Source organism: Ornithorhynchus anatinus, chromosome 19, assembly GCF_004115215.2.
Source record: "Ornithorhynchus anatinus isolate Pmale09 chromosome 19, mOrnAna1.pri.v4, whole genome shotgun sequence".
NCBI lineage: Eukaryota > Metazoa > Chordata > Mammalia > Monotremata > Ornithorhynchidae > Ornithorhynchus > Ornithorhynchus anatinus.
This window is the reverse complement of record NC_041746.1, coordinates 22,899,218-22,921,873: the sequence shown is the minus strand read 5'-3', so window position 1 is coordinate 22,921,873 and position 22,656 is coordinate 22,899,218. Positions and strand designations below refer to the sequence as shown.

Below are 22,656 nucleotides of genomic sequence, written 5' to 3'. Positions count from 1 at the left end.
GTAGAGTAAAATGGGGCAGGAAAATTTCACTCGCTTAGAAGGAAAATACTGTTACCTCAAACCCCTCACCTGAGGTGTTGATCGCATATTGTCATTTTCCTAGGTCAGGCCAGCGGAAGCTCTGATGAATCACCACTGCACGTGTCCATGCGTTAAGGAGTTGTGGGTTCTCCTTATTCAGCTGCTAGACCACAGGAGTAAAGGGGCTCTCACAGAAGTAAGTGGGAAGTAGAGTGATGTGTCCTGGGTGAGAAAAAGACAGAAATGCTGTTTTATTCAGGGCAAGAAGTGATTCTGTTGGCTGGAAATGTAATTTTTAGGAACCCTTTTCAGAATCCGACATGCTTTTTCAAATGTTCCAGCTTTTAAGCGGTAAGCCACGGCTGTAATCTGAGAAGTTGATGATGCACAATTGCGAAATAATATTTATTTACCGTATTGAATCCCTGTCTAGGGGCATGATCCATTAATACTTCGAAAGAAAGCATTCCGTAGGAAGCAGATTGGAATTCACTTTGGAACTGCATTCACATATGAGGCAGTAAAGCTCTTTCCTCAGATAAAGTGCGTTTTTCCGGCACTCTCCCATTGACATTATTAAGCACGAGAAATTGGTTTTACACGGCCTGCATTAGTTTTTATTGAATACTCATTCAAACGTGATCCTATTTCTATACCCATTTTTCCCATTGTGCTTTGAAGTATGTTTGAGTATTTGTTTTTGTGCTTTGTTTTTTTCCCCGTGTGCTTTCAGCAGAACTGTGAGCACTGAAAGAAATAGAGCTATTTGGAAATCTAGAGGGCAAGCAAAAATAGGCATCATTTACAAATAACTCATTAGATCAGGTAAATATGCCATGACCTATTATTCTAATAGACCATCTTTTCTGCTTTTTAAGTTCTCCACTGGCCAGTTGTCCTTTGGATGTATTGTGTTTTATCCACTTCGAATATATCCATAGTTTACTAAACATCCTTTAGAAGGTTTCCTAAAATAACACCCTCTAATTTGTGACAATAAAAGGTTCCATGTCATCTCTGGTTTTTAAGGACCGTTAAATATAATTAACAAGTGTGAGGTGTTCGAGACAGGATGCCTTATAATCTGGAAACAGGCGCAATTCACTCTGTGCCCTAAAAGTTTTCTCTCTTAACATCCGTGTGTCTCTTCCACTGGGCTATCCCGAAGTCATTTACCATCAGACATCAGTCCTAACGTAACTTTGGGGATTCTTTGGCTCCTCCTTTGGTCTTCTGTAAAATCGAAAGATGGGGAACTATCTTTGGTGGATTGAAAATCAGGGAAATGCTTCCATTTAATGACATTAACTCTCCTCCTAATCACTTTTTGATTCCCTGCAGTCCTTTTGGAGCTGGATGAATAAACTACTAAAAAACCTCTTCAAAAGACCCAGTGACACAGAAGGATTTTCTGACTTGGTGTTAACTCAGTGCAAAGACCCATTAGGATTTAGCTGGTGGATTATTACTCACTTGGCATCTCTTTACCAGTTTGACCGTATCGGTGTGCTAGAAGAAAAGGTGAGATCTTTGCTCAACTCACAATTTTTTTAATTTATTATTAACTAAGTCTTTTAACAAATGAGGGCAGGGGAGAGGCGTAATATGATGAGGGTTGAAGTTTGCTACCTATTTTAGTCCCATATTAGGTCGCCTAGACCAAACTTAATGTCCATCCTAGTTCACTGACTGAAGAAAACTTCACTGCAATGTTCAAATTATTCTATTTACAAATGTATGTTTGTACAAAGTTGTCTATCCTTCAACACCCCTTCAATCCTCAAGTCTTCACAGCTTCTTGCAGCACTTTGGGTTGCGTCGATCTGTATAAACTACGATGTAAACGTTCCTTCCTCCTACCTGTAAATTCTTCTGGATGTGTGTCTCCCACGTTGCCTGTCGTTGGGTAGGGGTTGTCTCTGTTGCGGAACTGTACTTTCCAAGCGCTTAGTAGAGTGCTCGGCACACAGTAAGTGCTCAATAAATATGATTGAATCTGTAGCTCTTCATAGGCGGTGATCGCTTGACCCTCTAGACTGTAAGCTTGTTGTGGGCAGAGAATGTGTCTGTTTATTGTTCTCTTGTACTCTCTCAAGCACTTAGTACAGTGCTCTGTACACAGTAAGTGCTCAGTAAATAGGAATAAATGAGTCATCCACCTCTTTTGGACTTTGCCAAGCACTCAGTACAGTACGCTTTTCTCAAAAGGCACCCGATAAGTGCTTGCGATTTAATCTTGGAGAGAGAAAAATTGGGACTGTGCTGTCGTGGCTTTGATTTTGAATGAGTTTTGATAAGAAAATTTATGAGTGGATTTCACAAAGTGCTCTACCCCTATCTGTCGAGCTCCTCTACACTGTTAGCTTGTTGAGGGCAGGGAAAGCAACTACCAATTCTGTTGATGTGTACTCTCCCAAACGTTTACTCCAGTGCCCTGCACACACAGTGATCAATCAGTGGTATTTATTGAGCACTTACTGTACTAAGCGCTTGGGAGGGTACAATACACCAGAGTTGACAGACACGTTCCCTGCCCTCATTGGAGGTGGATGTGGATATAAATAAACTACGGATATGTGCATAAGTATCCGATAAATACCATTGATTACACTGTGTGTCTATTTATTAATGGCACGTTTAAGCGCTTACTATGCAGCAAGCACTGTACTAAGCACTGGTGTAGGTAGAAGCTAATCCTGTTGGATGCAGTCTGTGTCCCACCTGGGACGCACAGTCTTAATCCCCATTTTACAGATGAGGGAACTGAGACCCAGCGAAGTGAATTGTACACAGCAAAGTGATGGATCCAGGATTAGAACCCAGGTCCTTCTGACTCCCAGGCCCAATCTCTCTCCGTTAGGCCATGCTGCTTCCCAAATCTTCAGTTGACTTCCAAATCTGATGCTTTTCTTTTAGGAAAGCTTATTGTTATATTACCATGTCTGAAAACTGTCTAAATTTCCTCTTATATTAAGATTACATTAAGCACAACAAGATCTTTGGCTTGTTTTTTCCCCGAGACCCTATGGGAGGTCAGATTGAGCCAGTTCCCTCCCAGACTGTGGGCTAAAACTGTCTTGAAACTTCCTTGAATCCTGTACTTTATGGTCTTTCCAGAGGAGAGTGGAAAAAATCATTATGCAGTGTGCATCTTTATGCCGCTAAACAGCAATCTGGAGGAGGGAGGATGTAGTAATGGTTATTCATATGCTCTCCGGCAAAAAGAGTGCCTCTCGTCTTGTTTCATCTGCGGAGGTGTTTCCATTTTTTAATGTGGACTGCTTTGCCCTGGAGGTTAATGTGGAATCTTTACATGCTAAATGGGGTTCAACTGTGGTTAGTTTTTATTTCAGAAATTCCTCTGTCTTAGAAATTTCCCATACTTGGATTTAAACCAGACCACTCCAGTCAATGTCTCAGTGAAGCAAATAAGGAAATTTTGGTCTTTCATTTCTCACACCCCAGACTTGGGACATATAGTAGATTTCTAGTTAATGCCTTTCCCCGAACGCCTACTCGAGTATGTTATCCTCTCCAAAACCCCATTCATCTATTTTAAAAGCAGATGGAGTTTAAAGAGGAAAATTCACCACTTTTGAACATTGCAGGGGTCAGTTTTAACACCATTTTCCTTGTCCAGAGCATAGCCAGAATTACTCAGGGCAGGGAGATACTCTTTGAAATGTCTGAAATGACTCCTGTATAAGAGTGCTAAGTGTAACCTCTAGCTGAGATGAGAGAAACCCCACTTTATCTAGTGAGCTGGGAGTAGTGGTGAGGGGAATATATGTATATATATATATATATATATATATATGTAAATAAACATATTCCCTGTCTTGGCAAGCTCTTAATTTACAGAACTCTGATGTCTTGTAATTTTGAAGCTGTTCAGTGGAACTTCTACTTAAGACAGTTTCTTATCTCCTTTTCACTTTGGTGGGGTGGTTGGTAGAAAAAAATATTAGGGTTGTTCTGGGAAAGGGAGGATTGAATGTTGACAAATGGAAGCTACCTAGCCCCAAATTCCTTCTTTACGAGATCTGGGCGACATCCCCGAGTGCTGTGAAAATAGTAGGGAAAAAAATGTGTTCCACCTAAGGGGAGATTTATGCATTTTATAATAGAGTAAAAACTGAAATGGTAGTCATTTTTTCCCCGTTTTTGCAAAGGTGGAGAAAGTATCAGACAAACATAGAAAGGAAAGAGGCTATTTTGAACTCTCATTGCATCAAGCTCCCCAGTAATAGAAATCTCTCAAAATTCCCATTTATTTGCCGAATAGTAGCTGTAAAGGTATTCTACGAGATGCAGAGATTTTAACACTGGCAATATTTCCTCTCTATTCAGAAACAAATGGAATCAAATTGGAGCTTTGTAGAAGAACTTCTGAAAAAATCCTGCAATCCCCAGGTATGTGTTATTAATTAAGCCATGTGTTGCAGCCTCGTGGCGTTTTAATCTTATATTTGGATCTCATTGTTTATTTGCAGAAAATATATCAAAACAACAGTCTAGATATCTTTTACCCAAATGCTTGTGTAAAGGATTGCAGTTCTTTATTGAAATTCAGGTTTTATAGAAATCTTGATTTTTTTTTTCATGTTAAAATACAGTGAATGGTACAATAAAATGCGTTGAAGGGTAATTCTTGTTAGTGGCGCTGCGGTTTAAAATTTTTACGCTCGATTGGAAGTCTTCAGGTAAAAGACAAAGATAATTAACCAGGTTGGCTATTTTGACAAGATGCATTCAAACTAAGAACTCAATGCTTAGGGACCGTGAACTCCACAGTGAATGTATGGATATCAAGTGGAGGAGACGTGATTGGAGAGATAGTCAGTGGCATTGAAAATTCAGCTATATCCTCATCACAGCAGGAAGGTGACTTGCCTAGCAGAGCAATTTGTCTTACAGGCTCGAATCGTATTCTTACTGATAAGGTCCTAGTTTAGGAGCACTCATTTCATGGCTTATCATTTTTCTTGCTGCAGAGCTGTTAAGGCAGTGTTTCATGGCCCAGAGGTCAGGCTTGACCTCCTTTAAAAGTGATTTGAAATATGCTGTTCATCATCTTTTTAAACATGTTGCATTGAAGTTCTGTCAATTGCTTTGGAGTTTCATGGTTTAAATTAAGATATGTGTAATTGTTTAATTCATTTTAGCACACGGCCTGTCTTTTGTTTGAAGACAGTACTTAGCTGCGAAGAAATACAGCACAAAAGTGGTGGGTTTTTTTTGTGGTATTCGTTAAGCGCTTACTCAGTGCCAGGCAAGCTGATCGGGTTGGGCACCGGCCAACCTCCCAGTCTTCATCCCTATTTTATAGATGAGGGAACCGAGGCCCCGAGAAGCGAAGCGACCTGCCCAAGGTCACCCAGCGGACAAGTGGTGGAGCCGGGATTAGAACCCAGGTCTTTTGGACTCCCAGGCCCGGGCTCTATTCACTAGGCCACACTGATTTTAAAGTGTGGAAAGCCGGAGGGAAATTCAGTAAAGACACATTGGGTGATAGGTTTCAGTAAGCGCATGGAAGAAAATTAGGACAGGAGTGTTCTTTGAGATGTTACCCTCCACTTAGCGCTCATCAGTGTGGGTTTGACTAGATGAATACATAGCTGTGTCCAGCTGAACTGAAAGACCACGTTACTATGCAAGAAAGACTCCAGGTGGTCTAGCTAGAGTTCTAAAAATCAAGTTTAATGGAAAGCAATGTGGCCTAGTGGAAAGAGCATGGACCTGGGAGTCAGAGACCGTGGATTAATCGTTGTGGGCAGGGAGGTGGTTATATCGTTATATTGTAATAATAATAATGGTATTTGTTAAGCACGTACTATCTGCTAAACACTGCTCTAAGTGTTGGAGTAGATACAAGGTATTCAGGTTGTCCCACATCTTAATCCCTATTTTACAGATGAGGTAACTGAGGCATAGGGAAGTTAAGTGACTTGCCCAAAGTCACACAGCTGACAAGTAGAGCTGGGATTAGAACGCTCAAGTGCTTAGTACAGTGCTCTGCACATAGTCAGTGCTCAATAAAAATGATTGATCCTTACTCTGCTATGTGTGTGCTTTGTGATCTTGGACAAGTCACTCAGCATCCCTGGGCGTCAGTTTCCTCAACTGCAAGATGGGGATTTAATATGTGTTCTCCCTCCTACTTAGACCGTTAGCCCCATGTGGGACAGGGACTGTGTCTGACCTGATTAACTTGTATCTACCTCAGGGCTTAGAACAGTGCTTGACTGTGAGCTCATTGTGGATGGGGAATGTATTTGTTGTATTGTACTCTGTCAAGCGCTTAGTAAAGTGCTGTGCACACAGCAAGCGCTCATTAAATATGACTGAATAGTAAGCGCTTAAATACCATTAAAAGGGTGGAGGGGATTTCAGCAGGTTTGGTATTTCAAAAGAATCTTTTTGTCTTGTGTTTAAGGAAGTATAGGAAGAGGCTTGTCCAGTGTCTGGCAATGCCAATATTTTGGTTTGAGAAAGGAAACAAGGAAGTAATTAGGAGTGAATCTTTGACTAGAAAGAAACGGGTGAAGGAATCTAGAATAGTAGGTACGCGGGAGTAGTGAATAGCCTATATTGAGCACCTGCTCCTCTCTGTGCACTGTACTAGGTGCCTGAGAGTATGAAACAAAGAAATGACATATTCCCTCCTCCAAAGAAGCTTACAGTCCTGTGAGCTAGACAGGACTTTTGTCCATATCTATCATTTATTTTTATTAATATCTATCTCCCATCTAGACTGTCAGCTCACTGTGGGAATGGAACATATCTGTTTTATTGTACTCTTTCCCGGCGCTTAGTAAGCACTCAGTAAATAAGATTGACATCTTTTGAAGAAACAGCACTCATGATTAAATGTCTTCTTATAGGGATTTTGGGACTCTCTTTGGTAACGAGAACTGGATTTCAACTGTAAGCTCGTTGCGGGGAGGGCATGTGGCCACCCAACTCGGTTGTATTGTACTTTCCCAAGGGCTTCGTACAGTGCTCTGCACAAAGTAAGCACGCAATTAATACCAGTGGTGGAATATAAGATTATGATATTTCATGTTATTTGACTTCTAACATTGAGTTATTGGTTCCTTCTTACCTCTTCCTCTTCTTCAATGCTGTTTGTGATCAAAAAGGATAATTAGTGGTAATAGGGAAAGGTTGAAATTTGTGTTCAGAGGAATAACCGTAACTCTTGAAAATGTTTATTTCCTAAGGCTTCTATATTAGAAGAACAATTACGGATGCATCTTAACTGCTGCTTGATGCTTTGTGATTTCTGGAACACCAACATCCCTACAGTCACGATTCTCTGGGAGTATTACAGTAAGAATCTGGTCAGTGTGGAGGGCTAACCTTGCTCTCTCTCTCTTTTTTTCCTTTTTTTAAGGGTATGTTTAAAGGGCTTACTATGTGCCAGGCACTCTACTGAGTGCTGGGCTAGGTACAAGGTTGTCAGGTTGGACTCAGTCCCTGTCCCACAAGGGGCTTACGGTCTTAATCCCCATTTTACAGATGAGGTAATTGAAGCACAGGGAAGTGAAGCGACTTGCCCAAGGTCACACAGCAGACAAGTGGCAGAGCCAGGATAGAATTTCTGTTAGAGTAAATTGGAGAGGTGGGTAGTGAATAGAATCACGGGGGCGATAGGGATCTTGGTGTGATCTGATCTGTCATCAGCCTGGCAGCAGAATCCGAACCCCAAAACTGTCCCGGTCAGAGAAGAACAAACCCTCATTGTCATTTCCATTTACCATAACTGCAGTTTTTGCAATACCGATTGATCTTTGCCCATCAGATCACAGCATGGCCTAGTGGATAGAGCACGAGCCTGGGAGTCAGAAGGTCTTAGGTTCTAATCCTGGCTCCGCCACTTGGCTGCTGCATGACCCTGGGGCAGTCACTTCACTTCTCTGGGCCTCAGTCATCTCATCTGTAAAATGAGGATTGAAGCTGTGAGCCCCCCATGGGACAGGGACTGATCAAACCCAATTTGCTCGTATCCACCCCAGCGTTTAGTACAGTGTTATTATGTCATTTCATGAGTCGTTTCCCAATCACAAGGTAAGCCATTAAAGATCTGAGGTCCAGAACTTTTTCTTAGCTTCACCATTCCTGCCCCCATACAACTGCGGTTCTTTACAGTAATGTCAGATTCCTTGTATGATGAATTTTGTAAGATTGCCATCACTCTCTTAAGTTCATTAACGTCGTAAGATGGGAGAAACATCTGACTGAAAGTCATAGCCAAGTTGAGTTTGTTACAGTCAGATTCTTAATTTTTTTGTTTCAGTCAGTTTTGGAAGCAGGGAGATAAATAATTTACTACCGACAGAGTGCTGAAAAAGTCCAGCACAGAGACAAAAGGGAGAGGTGCTTGTTAAAGTAGAAGGGAAAAAGATCTGTATTGCAGTTAGGATGATTTAGAAAGTGTCAAATACATAGTCTTTCTCCCTAGGTGATAAAAATATACCCACTAAGATCGCGCCTCTAGTTTTTAAAGCATCTGAACGCCAGTCGACAAGAACCGTAATTGACCTCTCAATTTCATGTTCCTATTATGACATTTGCAATCAGTTAATTGTATTTTGGGATATTTAAAAGAGGGCGAGAGTTCTTAGGGAGCTTATTGGATTTAGCAGCCTGCAATATTGGTGATTTTCTGCCGTTGTTTTATCTACAGAACAGTGCTTTCAACGTTCCTTGGCTTGGTTTGAAAGGCTATGTAAATATTTCCAAGTCCCCTTTGTCTATGCTTGAAATGGTGAAGTCCTGCTGTTCTGACCACCCAAAATCTGATCTCCATGAGTCCAGGAATAGTTATAACGTTTTCCTCTGTGTTTTGGCAAAAATGGTGAAAAAAGCAATGGGGACCAGTGGCGTTCATCCTTGGAAACAAATCAAAGGCAGGTATGTGGAAATCACCCCCATTCATCCACAGGCCATGTACTTATTTATATTTGTACATTGTCAGTTGTATTTAATGAGTGCATACCGTGTGCAGAGCACTGAGCTAAGCACTTGGGAGAGTACTGCATAAGAATTGGCTTTTTTTGTCTTGGGTTTGTTTTTTTTTAAAAAATGATATCTGTTAAGGACTTCTTTTGGAGTCTTATTTTATGCCATTGAGTCGTTTCCAACCCAGAGCGACACCATGGACACGTCTCTCCCAGAATGTCCCTCTCTCCCATCTGCAGTCGTTCTGGTAGTGGATCCAGAGGGTTTTCTTGGTAAAAATCCAGAAGTAGTTTACCATTGCCACCTTCGGCGCAATAAACTCGAGTTTCCGCCCTCGACTCTCTCCTGTGCCGCTGCTGCCCAGCGTGGGTGAGTTTTGACTTGTAGCAGATGGCCTTCCACTCGCCAGCCACCACCCAAGCTGGGAAACGAACGGATAAACCTCTACTTGACTCCCTCCCATAGCCGAGACTGGTAAAGGACTGGAAACTCCTCAGGTACGACCCTGAGAGGGGGTCTTTTGGGGTAGGTGCAAGGAAATTGACTTGGAGGCAGTCCATGTCCCTCATAGGGCTCAGTCTTGATTTCCATTTTTACCATGAGGTAACTGAGGCACAGAGAAACATAGTGGCTTGCCCAAGGTCGCACAGACAGAAGGCAGACACAATTACTCCCAGGTCCGTGCTGTATCCGCCATGCTGCTTCTCAAATACTTGCCCCAATTTCAACCCCCTCGCCCTCTCCCCCCGGCACTTACATATATATATATCCATTTCATATTTATAATAAGGCCTTTCTCCTCCCTCTAGCTTGTAAATTAGGTGAGGCAGGAAATGTGTCTACCAACTCTGTTGGATTGTACTTTCCCAAGTGCTTAGTACAGTGTTCTGCACAAAGTAAGCACTCGATGATGATGGTAAGGGGATGAAGAGATGCCAAAACAGAAGAAATCTGAAGCTATGCAGCCCTTAGTTAAACCAAGGTCCAGTCGACCAGGCCTTGGGTTGAGTGCTTTTACCTCAGCGATAAGAAATTGCTCAAGAGAAAGAAGGGGCTAGCACACCACCACCACCATTAATCATCCGCACTTTGAATAAATTGACTTCTTAAGTTACATAATTTAGTAGCATGTAACGAGGATTTGGTCGGAATTCTGTTTTCATTAAGAAGTCGGGCATTAATTGATGCATGGAAGATGTACGATATATAGCTGTCAGTGGCACTTTGCTATTAAGTGACATTAATTGATTTTGCAAGGTTTTATTTTTTTGGTGGGTGGCCCTTGTAAAGCGAGAGTTTTATAACAATTCTTCATGGGGATTGGAGAAAAGTGGTCACTTGGGGGTTCTAATTGTAATAGTTGGTCATTGGGTGGGGAACTTATCTTACTGAGGGAAATAATGGAAAAAAGAATTCATATTAAGCTACTTAGCCTATTTTTGCTGAACCTTAAGTATAATCTCTCTCACTCGCAGTTTTTAAAAGAGAAAAATCAGAGAATACGAAAGGCTAGAATAAAAGGAAATGTAAGGATGAAACCATTTTTCTGCGATAGGCAAACAGTCGTATTTGTTGAGTACTTACTATGTGCAGAGCACTGTACTAAGCACTTGGGCGTCGACAATACAACAGAATTAGCAGAAATATTCACTGCCCGTATTTGAAGAAATAAGTAATTTATAATAATTTAAAGATATGTACGTAAGTGCTGGAGGGTTGGTGGTAGGGCGAATATCAAATGTCCAAAGGCCACAGATAAATACATTTTCGTATTGAGCGTTTACTGTGTGCAGAGCACTGTACTGAGCGCTTGGGAGAGAACAATACAACAATAACCAGAAGCATTCGCTGCCCACAACGAGCTTAGAGACGAACTTATCGTAGTGCGTTGATGACGCAGGCGGGAGAGAAAGCCAGGGAAAAGGGAGCTTATCAGGCAAGGCCATATGGGCAGGTTTCTAGACCCTGAAAAGTTGATTACCATTTCTCGCTGAAATAACTACTAAATCCTCCCACTCTCCAGAGGTGAGCTGATGCTTCGGTGGCAGCTGGAAAGTAGAAATGGAAGCCACTGTGCGAGTGTGAAAACTCTCTGTCATTCCAGAAGGAAAATCTCCAGCTGCTGTGAAGCCAAGAGAAAACTGCGGGGGGAAAGCAGGAAAAACAAAATCAGACGTAAACTTGTCAGGGGGAATTTTAATGATTTCCGCCATACGGGCTGGTTCATTTCCAACTCTTCACTGAACAGTGTGATTTCATTAAGACTCCGATAGTCAGTGGTATATATCGGGCACTTACTATGTGCGGAGCACTGTACTAAGCTTTTGGGAGAGCACAGTACAACAGAAATAGCAAACGTGTTCCCTTCTTAAACTGTCGCAACAAGCTCGTTCTGTGCAGGGAATGAGGGAGCAGCGTGGCCTAGTGGATAAGGGCACTGGGAATCAGAAGACATGGGTTCTAATCCTGAGTTTACCAGTTGTCTGCTGTGTGACCTTGGGTAGGTCACTTCACTTCTCTGTGCCTCAGTTACCTCATCTGCAAAATGGGAATTAAGACCTTGTGTCCCATGTGGGACAGGGATTGGGTCCAGCTCTTGATGTTGTAACTTCCCCAGTGCTTGACATAAAGTAAGCGCTTAACAAATACCGTCATTATTATATTGTACTCTCCCAAGCGCTTAGTAAAGTGCCCTGCAAACAGTAACAAATACCATTACTATTATTATTATTTCAGTAAGCGCCCAATAAATTCTAAACTGTGAGCCCGATGTTGGGTAGGGATTGTATTTGTTGCCGAATTGTACTTTCCAAGCACTTAGTAAGCACTCAGTAAATACGAATGAGAGAAATACGATTGACTTCTACAAATGAGCATCCATTTATTTTCTTTACACACAGAATTTATTCCAAATTTCATCGAAAGAGAATGGAGGAATTGACAGAGGTGGGGTTACAAAACTTTTTCAACCTGTTCCTGGTGTTAGCGGCCGTCGCGGAGATCGAGGACGTGGCCAGCCGAGCTATGGATCTCCTGAACTTCCTCCGCCCTGCCTCCGTCACTCCTTCTCAGAGAGCGCTCATTTGGAAGGGCCACCTGGTCCTCCTCCTGATGTACGTCGAGAGAAACCTGGACGTCGGCGTCCTCTCTGAGAAGCTCGCCGAAGCCTTCCGCGAAAGGGCGAAGAAGTTCCTGGTGTCGAAGAGCGACGTGGAGCAGAAGCAGAGTCTCTGGAGGCTTCTCTCCGTCTACATCGATGGCGTGCAGGAAGTGTTCGAGACCAGCTGCCGCCTGCACCTTTCGCAGGAAAAGCTCCTCAACGAGGGGTTCAGCATGCTCCTGCCGGCTTGTCGAGACGCAGAACTCAGCGTGGTGTTAAACTTCGTACAGGCTGTTCTAGCCAGACTGAGGTAAATTCTCGACTACGGCGTGGATGTTAGCGCTTCTCAGGGGTTTTTTCCCCTCTTTTTTTAAACGGTATTTATTAAGTGCTTACTGTGTGCCAGGCACTATACTGAGCACCGGGGTAGATGGAGGATAATCAGGTCATGTACCACGTGGGGCTCACGGCCTTAATCCTCATTTTACAGATGAAGTAACTGAGACACAGAGACGCTAAGTAACTTGTCCAAGATCACACAGCAGGCATGGCAGAGCTGGGATTAGAACCCAGGTCCTCTAACTCCCAGGCCCATGCTCTTTCCACTAGGACATGCTGTTTCGTTGTGTTACGTTGCCTGTATCATAGCACTCCCTATTATCGATTTGTTATTAAATAAGAAATGTATATACACACACACATACATGAGACACAAGACAAACCTGCACAAAGAATATGTTGTCCTTGGGGTTCAAAGATGACACTATCAATAGGGACATAGTGAGATTCTATTTCTATATTTATTATTATGTTTGTTAAGCAATCATATTTATTGAATGCTTACTGTAAGCAGAACACTGTACCAAGCGCTTGGGAGAGTACAGTATAGCAATAAACAGACACATTCCCTGCCCACAATGAGTTCTTCAAGGATGTTGATAACTTGTATCGTCTCGATTTTAAGAAATTGAAATTTTAGTCCAAATGACTAAGATTAAATGTAATAAAAATTCACAACGTCTGTCCTGAAGTAGTTTGCAGAATAGGATGTAGATTGGAGATGAAGAAGAAAAAAGCTTATATTTTGAAGAAGTTGATGTACAAATGAGAAAGTATTCACGAAAAAGGAGAAAAAACTTGCATTTTGAAGAAGTTGATGTATAAATGGGAAAATATTCACTAAAAAGAAATGTGTATTTCTCATGATCACATTTGTTAATATAAATGGTGAAACGTCACATTTTCAGTCGATGCTACACACGCTCCTGCTTTGGTCAGGGTCTTGTCTCGGTTTCTCTGAACATCTTTAGGATGGCTCTTTGTCTAAAGCTCTTTTGGCAATCGGTCAATCAGTCAGTCGTATTTATTGAGCGCTTACTGTGTGCAGAACATTGTACGAAGCAGTTGGGAGAGTACGGTAGAACAGTATAACGGACACGCTCCCTGCCCACAATGATCTTACAGTCTGAGACGAGAGCCAGTCTCAAGATTTGTGGTGAACGGTGGTCAAAATCCCATCCGCGCCACTCATCAGGGAGTAACCCAGAGCGCATCAAGAATGTGGAGAGCATACACATCTTTGTAACTCTTATAGCGTCGAAAAGATCGGCTCTAACTTTTATTCATTCCAGAAAATTGAGTATTGCCAGTGAGCTGTGGTCAGTGATGGAGTAGTAATTGAGAACTTTATAGAGGAATCGAAGTGTCAGAATTTTCTATTGATGGAAACATTTCAAGTATATGGATTTTCTGTTGTCAGCTTCAACTGGAGATTTGCAATCTGAGATGATCCCCTTTAGGGGTGACGAGGAGTTGGAAGTCAATCTAGTTTTCCAAGGGTGGCATTCTTGTAAAACTTGGTGTGAAGGAAAACTCACACCCTAATATTTCGTTTCTTTGATAACGCAACCAGCCGAACCCAGACTTGCATCTCAAGCCGCTAAGCCTGTCGGACACATGCGTGATGGTGGAACTGGCTGTATCCCTCCCTTTGATTCTTTTCTATATTTATTATTATGTTTGTTAAGCAATCATATTGAATGCTTACTATACGCAGAACACTGTACCAAGCGCTTTGGAGAGTACTTCTTCAAATTGCAAGTTTTTTTCTCCTTTTTCGTGAATATTTTCTCATTTGTACATCAATTTCTTCAAAATCAAAAGTATTCCCATTTCAGTAGCTTTATTACAATTCTCAGGGGAGGGGCAAAATCCCCCTCCAGCCCCATAATAGTTCATTTTAATTCCACAGTCATTTCCCCAATGGAGAGAGAGTATTAATTTCTCAAGTATAAAATAGAGCCTTCAAAAGAAATGTTACTACCCGTGCTATTTTTACGTCACTATTCCCTTCTGCGAAGTTAGGCTTGAAGAAACACTGTCCTGTGTGTGAACACGTACAGATGTCTTTTAACTGACAGTAAAACGTTTCAAAAAATCCAGGACCTGATAACGTCCAGTAAATTGTGTGCTCCTTCCACTGTCAATCAATCATATTCACTGAGTGCTTACTATGTGCAGAACACCGTATTGAGCGCTTGGGAGAAGGCACGGCAAAGGAATACGTTCACATGTTCATTCCCAGCTCACATTGAGCCAAAACATATACTTGAGAAAAGAGTAGGACGTAGCCCGGCTCTAGACTGTATGCTCACTGTGGGCAGGGGATGTGTCTATTTATTGTTCTGCTGTAATAATAATTATAATAATTACGGTTGTCCTCCTCCAAGCGCCTAGTACAGTGCTCTGCACACAGTAAGGGCTCAACAGATACGCTTGAATGAACATAGTCAATCAGTGGTATTTATTGAGCACTTACTGTGAGCAGAACACTGTACTGAGCGCTTGGAAGAAGACAGAGCAACCGAGTTGACGGACCCGTTCGTTCCACCCGACACTGAGGCAAAGCATATGCTTCAGAAAAGAACAGGACAAAGTCAATCAGTGGTGTTTATTAAGTGCTTGCTATAGGTAGAGCGCTGTGCTAAGCGTTTGGGAGAGCACATTACAGCCACGTTCCCTGCCCATAAGGAGCTAAGGCGGCACAGTGAAAGAGCATGGGCTTAGGAGTCACAGGTCTTGGGTTCTAATCCCAGTTCCGCCACTAATCAGCGGAGTGTGACTTGGGGCAACTCACTTCACTGCTCTGTGCCTCAGTGACCTCATCTGTAAAATGGGAATGAAGACTGTGAGCCCCACCGCGGGACAACCTGATTACCTTGTATTTACCCCAGTGCTTAGAACAGGCTTGGCACATAGTAAGCGCTTAACAAGTGCCACCATCATCATAAATAGGATTGAATGAATAAACGATTAGGGGACTTACTGAAGGAGGACGGAAACAGCGATTACTAATATGTTTTATGGCATTTAAGTGCTTATTATGTTTGAGAAACTATAATAATAATAATTCTTATGGTTCTTGTTAAGCACTTATTATGTGCTAAGGACTGTTCTAAGCACTGGGGTAGGTGCAAGTTAATCAGGTTGGACACAGTCGCTGACCCATGTGGGACTCAGAGTCTTAATCCCCATTTTACAGATGAGGGAACTGAGGCCCAGAGAAGTGAAGTCACCTGCCCAGAGTCACACAGGAGACAGGTGGTGGGGCTGGGATTAGAACCCAGGTCCTTCTGACTTCCAGGCCTGTTCTCTATCCACTAGGCTAAGCTGCTTCTCTATGCCTAGTGTCCTGGCATAGAGAATCGAAATACAGACACTGGCAATGTCGATTTAAACAATCGCTTCTCAAGACAAAATCAAACCGTAACCAGACGAGGCTTTATCCTACTGCAATCATTACCACTTAGGTAATTAGTAATCACTAGACCATAGTAATAGAAAGCAAAAGCTTAAAACGTGGTGTAGAATGGCAAAATAGAAGCTTCTCAATTATTTCTTTCGCTAGGTAATTAAGACCACCAAATTCAGGCCTCACAGAACTGGCCCTTTAATCGCGTGGACCTTCGTGTCTTTTGATCCCAGTCATGGCATCTAGTAAAGAGGGAAGTTAGAGAAATTAAAGAGAACTTGAAAGCACTCTCAAAAGTGGTGAAGTCCGTAAAAGGTAATCAGAATGGACCCACGCTCCTTCCATGTGGAGCTCGCTGTTTAAGAGGGAGGGAGAACAGGTTTCGTTCCCCTTTTCAGCTGAGGAAACAAACACAGAGCGGTTAAGTGACTTGCCCAAGGTCACTTAGCAGGCAAGTGGTAGAGCCAGGATAGAGCCCAGGCCTCCTGACTTCTAAGCCTGAGTTTTTCTACCTTAAAAAGGGAATTTGTAATGAAAGTGGAATTTTGGCACCATAATTCTAATTAAGTGCTAAATTGAAGTGTGGAAAATGGTGACTCTGTATCTGTGGTTGGGAAGAAAAGGTAAGTGGGGAAAATGATGGGGTCTAAATATGCTGAAGGAGCAGGATGGCCTAGTGGAAAAAGCACGGGTCTGGGAGTCAGAGGACCTGGGTTCTAATCCCCACTCTGCCAGTGGCTTGCAGTGTGAATTTGGGTAAGCCACTTCACTTCTCTGTGCCTCAGTTTCCTCATCTGTAAAATGAGGTGTCAGTGCTTGGGCTCACGGCGAGCCCCACATGAAACAGGGATTGTGTTCAACCCGGTAAACCTGTATCTAACCCAGCGCTTATAACAGTGCTTGATTCAGAGTAAGCACTTGATGATACCATGATTATTATTATCACCTTATGTAATATTCAGACATCTGTTATATGTACCAGTGATCATTGAGTGCCCATCATGTGAAAGCTTCTTGAGGGCAGAAATCAAATTAATCAGGGATATTTATTGAGCACTTATTATGAGCAGAGCACTGTACAAGGCGCTTGGAAGGGTACAGTATCTTCTACGGCTATTGTATAGACCCAAGTGTTCAATAGTAGTGCTTCCTCTCTAGAGGGGACCTGGGTTCTAATCCCGGCTCCACCACTTGTCTGCTGTGGGACCTCGGGTGAGTCGCTTCACTTCTCTGGGCCTCAGTTACCGCATCTGTGAAATGGGGGTGACAGTGTCCAACATGATTATCTCGTATCTTCTCCAGCGCTTAGTATAGTGCCTGACAAATAGTAAGTGTTCAACAGATACCGCTCGGTGGGGGGCGGGGAACTTCCAGTATCCTTTAGCATTTGACCGTTTTCCAGTCTTTTTCCACTCTATCTTTACCGGTTATGCAAGGCCTGCAATGGTTGAAATTCCAGTACTTGCAGCATTTATTCAAAAATATGGTATTACTCTAGTTTCTTTAATAAAATAGAATAATAATTATGGTACTTAAGCGCTTACTCTGTGCCAGACACCTTATTAAGTGCTGGGGATGATGCAAGCAAATCAGGATGGGCACAGTCCCTGTCCCGCGAGGGGCTCACAGTCTCAATCCCCATTTTACAGATGAGGTAACTGAGGCCCAGATACGAGAAGTGACTTGCTCAAGGCCCCACAGCAGACAAGAGGTGAAGCCAGAATTAGAACCCAGCTCTCCTCTAGAGAGGAAGCACTGCTACTAAACACTTGAGTTAAGCAACCCCCCCCCCTTACTTTTTAAACTAATTCACCTCACCCCAGGAAGTATGGAGGTAGTAAAATTTATAAAGTAAAGGTGGGTAAGGAACTAGACTATTTTGCAAGATCACACCAATTAAATTCGAGTGCTTTTCGAATGCAGAACACTGTACCAAGTGCTTGGTAGAGTACAATATAACAGAGTTGGCAGACACATCCCCTGTCCACAATGAGTTTACAGTCTAGAGGGTCCATTCCTCAAAATGCACAACTTAAGCTTTGACCTAAACTGGTTGCACTCTCTAAATGAAGTCGATCTTTTAGTAGGTTTCGTGCTTTTTATCCGGCCAATCGGTTTTCAAGTCTAGGAAAATCCCTTGGGTTCTGGACGTCTACCTATTTCCCATTTGGAGGAGCAATTGAATCACAAGAAGGAGACAGTGATGGAAAAAAGTGAATCGCCTTTTATCTTTAGTAATCGGTTTAGCTTTGATTTGTTAGTACAGTTTCCAACGGCTAAATTGCACTTCCTGCAATAAACATAATTCTGCCCACTAATTCACTGTGAACGCCAAAACTTCTAGGAAAAAGGCTGGAAAAGCAACTTCTCTTGCCAATCCACTGTGAGCTGCGCAGGAGCTATTGATCCGCTGCTGTTCGGAGTCTGGAATGTGGGAGATAGAGTGGAGGGGAGGGTGAAGGGTGAACGTTACAAATAGTGGAAATAAATTCCGCTGTATGTTAAGATCCTCATTTAGCCAGAGTGCTCTGTTATTATCACCGTACTCTGCCAATAGCATATAAACCTTGCAAGTGCAGATTGGGCGCGAGAGGTAAACAGAATGAGGTTCATGGTACAGTTAATGTATTAGAAAGGGCGTTTTTTTATTCTCCCCCTCCTGGGATGCCTGCTGGGATGCAGGGAAGTCATTTCCTAAAAATGCTGTGAGTTTTGGAGAAGGGATTTGAGGCATTTATAGTGTGTGGGTTCAAGATGGGAGAGCAAATTTTAATTAATAAAAATTGAAGCTGCAAAGAGGTAGGTAGGCCTAGTGTGGAAAGAGCGTGGACCTGGGAGTCAGATGATGTGGGTTCTCATCCCGACTCTGCCACGTTCCTGCTTTGTGACCTTGGGCAAGTGCTTTTACTCCTCTGTTCCTCGGCCTCCTCACCTGCAAAATGGGGATTCAGTGCCTGTTCTCCCTTCTACTAAGACAGTGAACCCCGTGTGGGACTTGATTATCATGCATCTACCCTAGTACTTAATGGAGTGCTTGCCACATTTAGTAAATGCTTAATGAATACCAGAATTATTTTTACCTTTATTATTATTAATAGCGTTAGGGATAGTTATACTATTTATTGAGTGCCCTCTGAATACCATGGACTGAACAAAGCACTTGGGCAAGAATAGAAAAAATAGTAGTACTAATAACAGTATTTATTAGGCACCATTTTGGGTAGAGCATTGCATTAAGTGCCGTCGATTTGCAGACGCTGCCTTTTGTGAGATGAGGATGATGATAATTGTGGCATTTGTTTAACGCTAGCTTTGTGCCAGGCACTCTACTAAACGCAGGGATAAAAACAAGTTTATCAGGTAAGATCCAGCAACCATTTAAACATGTAGCCATTGCTTCCCTCAAAGAAACAGCATGGCGTAGAGGAGAGGACCTGGATCTAGGTTAATAATAATAATAATAATAATGTTGGTATTTGTTAAGCGCTTACTATGTGCCGAGCACTGTTCTAAGCGCTGGGGTAGACAGAGGGGAATCAGGTTGTCCCACATGGGGCTCACAGTCTTAATCCCCATTTTACAGATGAGGGAACTGAGGCACAGAGAAGTGAAGTGACTTGCCCACAGTCACACAGCTGACAGCACACAGCACACAGCTTCTAATCCCAGCTCCGCCACTCGTCTACTGTGTGACCTTGGGCAAGGTTACCCCATCTGTAAAATGGGGATTAAGACTACGAGCCCCTGTGGGACAGGGATCGGATCCAACCTGATTGTTTTGCATCCACCCCATCATTTAGTGCAGTTCTTTGCACATGGTAAGCGCTTAACAAATACCATTTGGGAAAAAAAAAATCTGTCATCTGGCAGAGTCTCACTTTGTACAGGATAATCGAAGTGAGACTCATCTTAAGCAAATTCCTTTTTATGCCAGATTTCCCCAGAATCAAAGGCTGAGCGCCAGCTTGCATCACCTGAAATACAAACTGAGGGCATAATGACTTAGCGTGATGATGCTTCAGGGTGATTGGACACCGATTTCTTCTGGGTGGTAATAAAAAAAAAAAACCCAAAAAACCAAAAACCCATGGTACCTGGAGCAAGAGGAGAAATTAGCATTTAGCTCATTGGACCAAACTGGGACCTTACCGGTATATCCTGACATATCCCTCTGGTACCTTAGAGCGTTAGCCGTTTTTCTGAAGTTGAAACACGTTGGTGTAAGTATGAAAACTTTAAAGTGACAAGTTTTAAAAGCAAATGGCAATTAGAGGCGAATCCAGTCCCTTCGAGCCTTTTCGATATCACGAGATGGAGAGGTGAAAGCTTCAATTGATGTCTTCTGATTGATGATCTCTAGTCCCATTGGCATCTCTTACTTCAGAAAGGAATGAATAAGGCTATTTCTGCCTTCTTAAAAGCCAGGTGGGAATACGGTCTCAAGTCCTTGCATACACGTGAGTTTTTTTTGTTTTTGTGTACACTGTGCTGGATAATAGTATTCTACGCAGCAGAGATTTACAAGTACAAGGAAGTGAGATCACTGATTAAAGAGGCAAGTGACCCCCTCCAGGCTCTTAAAAAAATAACCTCATTGCCAGTTTCCGCTGAGGATAAGGATCACAGGAGCATTGTTTACTGTCGATTAAGTAGCATAAATGAAAATAAGGACTCGGTTATGTTAACTAAATGCCTCAATAGTTAAAGTTTAGAAGATCAGATAGTGGTAGCAATCCCCTTCAATGGACCACATCACCTTTCTGGAATCAGATTCCTAGTTTTCAGCATTCTTTTATTTGAAATTATTATAAAAATGGTAATCTTTCATTTGTTGAGGTAGGGATAGCCAAAAGCTGTTCCCTCATTGTAGCTATTCATGCTGCTCTATTTAAGGGCCTGTCAGCACTTCCATTATAAGCCCTATTTTCAGGGTTTTATAACATTTCCTCGGGGCCAAAGAGTAAAGTTTCATGAAATTATGTAGTTTTTTTCTTTCTCATTGAAACAAGTGAGAGATTTTTGTATGCTTTTTGTAATTCTCTTTCATAAAATTACTTTGGGAGGGTTGATTTTTAAAAAGACAGATTTGGATTTTGAGTATTTTGTCTCCCATTCAAGGAAAGTTGGAAGTTGTAGAGTTTCTTACCAAGTATAGAAGATGGAATGATTCGAATGATAAACTAAGTAGTTCTAAACGAAAGAGAAGAGAGATAGACCCGTTCTAGTAATGGCATTATATGTGTTCTTGCGTATTGCGATTTAAAGAAACATTTTAAGACAGTTGAAATCATAATCTGGAATAATTCTTTTTTTTAATTGGTTTTGTTCAGTTGTATTTACTGAGCACTTACTGTGTGCAAAGCACTGTACTAAGTGCTTAGAGTGCATTATAACAGATAAACAGACACAGATTCCTTGCCCACAACGAGCTTACAGTCTGGCGGGGGAAATCAGAAGCTTGGCATTTTTAAAAGGTTACTCAGAAATAATTGTGGTATTTGTTAAGCACTTACTATGTGCCAGGCATTGTACTAAGCTCTGGTCTGGATACAAGCAAATCAGGTTCTGAAGTGAATAAAAGGGCAAATTTATCTTCTAAAACTCAGTATTAACTTCCTGAATAACAGTGATTGGTGCCCTTCAAGTAGTGGGTGAATCCAGGTTGTGAGAGAGAACACACTCCTTATTTATCATTGACTTTGACTTTTCATTTTGGGGTAATTATATAATGATGGCATTTGATAAGCGCTTACTAGGTACAGAGCAGTTTTCTTAGCGCTGGGATTCGTACACCGTAAGCAGATCGGACCCATTGCTTATCTCGCATAGGCCTCACGGTGTAAGAGGGAGGAGATGATATAATTTGTTCTTGTTCTTTTTTCTAGTGAATGAGTACTGAGTTTATATTCCCCAGTCAGAGGGAGTAATTTGAGTTTCATCAACTGCAATGAATATTTTTACCTCTTGTCTGTAACCGGATTACTATGGTTTGTGCTTGAAAAACAGTCTTTTAAAAAATAAGGGTGTCCAATGTTTGTCATTTACAGTTGGCTTGTTAGTAAGAAAAGTGAAGAATGTAGAACTGATCAGAAAAATGAACCAATCTCAGAGATTTCTTTTTGTCCCTATTTCATCAAATATGAAACTCCACTCTTATGCTACAAATTTGGGATTGTGATATAAAGAAGAGTTGATTAGATTCTATTACTTTTCCCAAATGGGAGTGTTCTTGGGGGTGATTATTCCATTTTTAAAGCTTTATATATGGAGTACAACTATTAGGGCATCAGTGAAAGTGAACCCAAGTTGCATTTGCAAGGTTACCTGATTAATAAAGTCTTTTTCTGATTTCTTCCTGAATTCTGCTATGGGCTGCACTTCATAAAGCCATCTCTTTGGTTTCAAACTTTTAATTTTCCTTCGTGCAAATTCGCAGGGCTAATCCAGATGTGTCATTTTCCCAAATAGAGCGCATTCATTTTCTGTATTGTTGGGAACTCCACTAAACAGTAGTGCTATGAGGATTGACTTTTTCCACTACCAATATCCCTGAAGAAGATGAAGAAAAATGAAATTCTTTTCAGATGGGCCTAGTTCCTGCTGATTTCACCCTGTTGTGATTTGGGGGGCGGGGGGGACGATACCTTTCTTGTGAAGGATATCAATATACATTTGTTGATGGAGGAAGTAATTCATTTTGGGAAGAATGATTTCTGAAAATGAACTTATTCTGCCCTACTTCCTCCTGCTTTCTGAAGGAGGAGTGATTTCATTTGTTCTGATTTTAATTCACTTTAATAACATTGAATACAAATATACA

At 41.9% G+C, this 22,656-nt stretch overlaps 1 protein-coding gene across 4 annotated transcripts in view; it reads left to right on the top strand.

Moving 5' to 3' along the window:
• The window catches only part of MMS22L (MMS22 like, DNA repair protein), a 65,506-nt gene that overhangs the window by 8,662 nt on the left and 34,188 nt on the right, over nucleotides 1-22,656 (top strand). For all 4 annotated transcript variants that reach the window (XM_029047165.2, XM_029047164.2, XM_039914774.1 and 1 more), the window contains 6 exons: nucleotides 104-217; nucleotides 1,363-1,542; nucleotides 4,372-4,434; nucleotides 7,245-7,364; nucleotides 8,711-8,937; nucleotides 11,886-12,395. In XM_029047165.2, coding sequence (XP_028902998.1) covers nucleotides 104-217; nucleotides 1,363-1,542; nucleotides 4,372-4,434; nucleotides 7,245-7,364; nucleotides 8,711-8,937; nucleotides 11,886-12,395 — 1,214 coding nt within the window. The remainder of the gene's footprint in view (nucleotides 1-103; nucleotides 218-1,362; nucleotides 1,543-4,371; nucleotides 4,435-7,244; nucleotides 7,365-8,710; nucleotides 8,938-11,885; nucleotides 12,396-22,656) is intronic.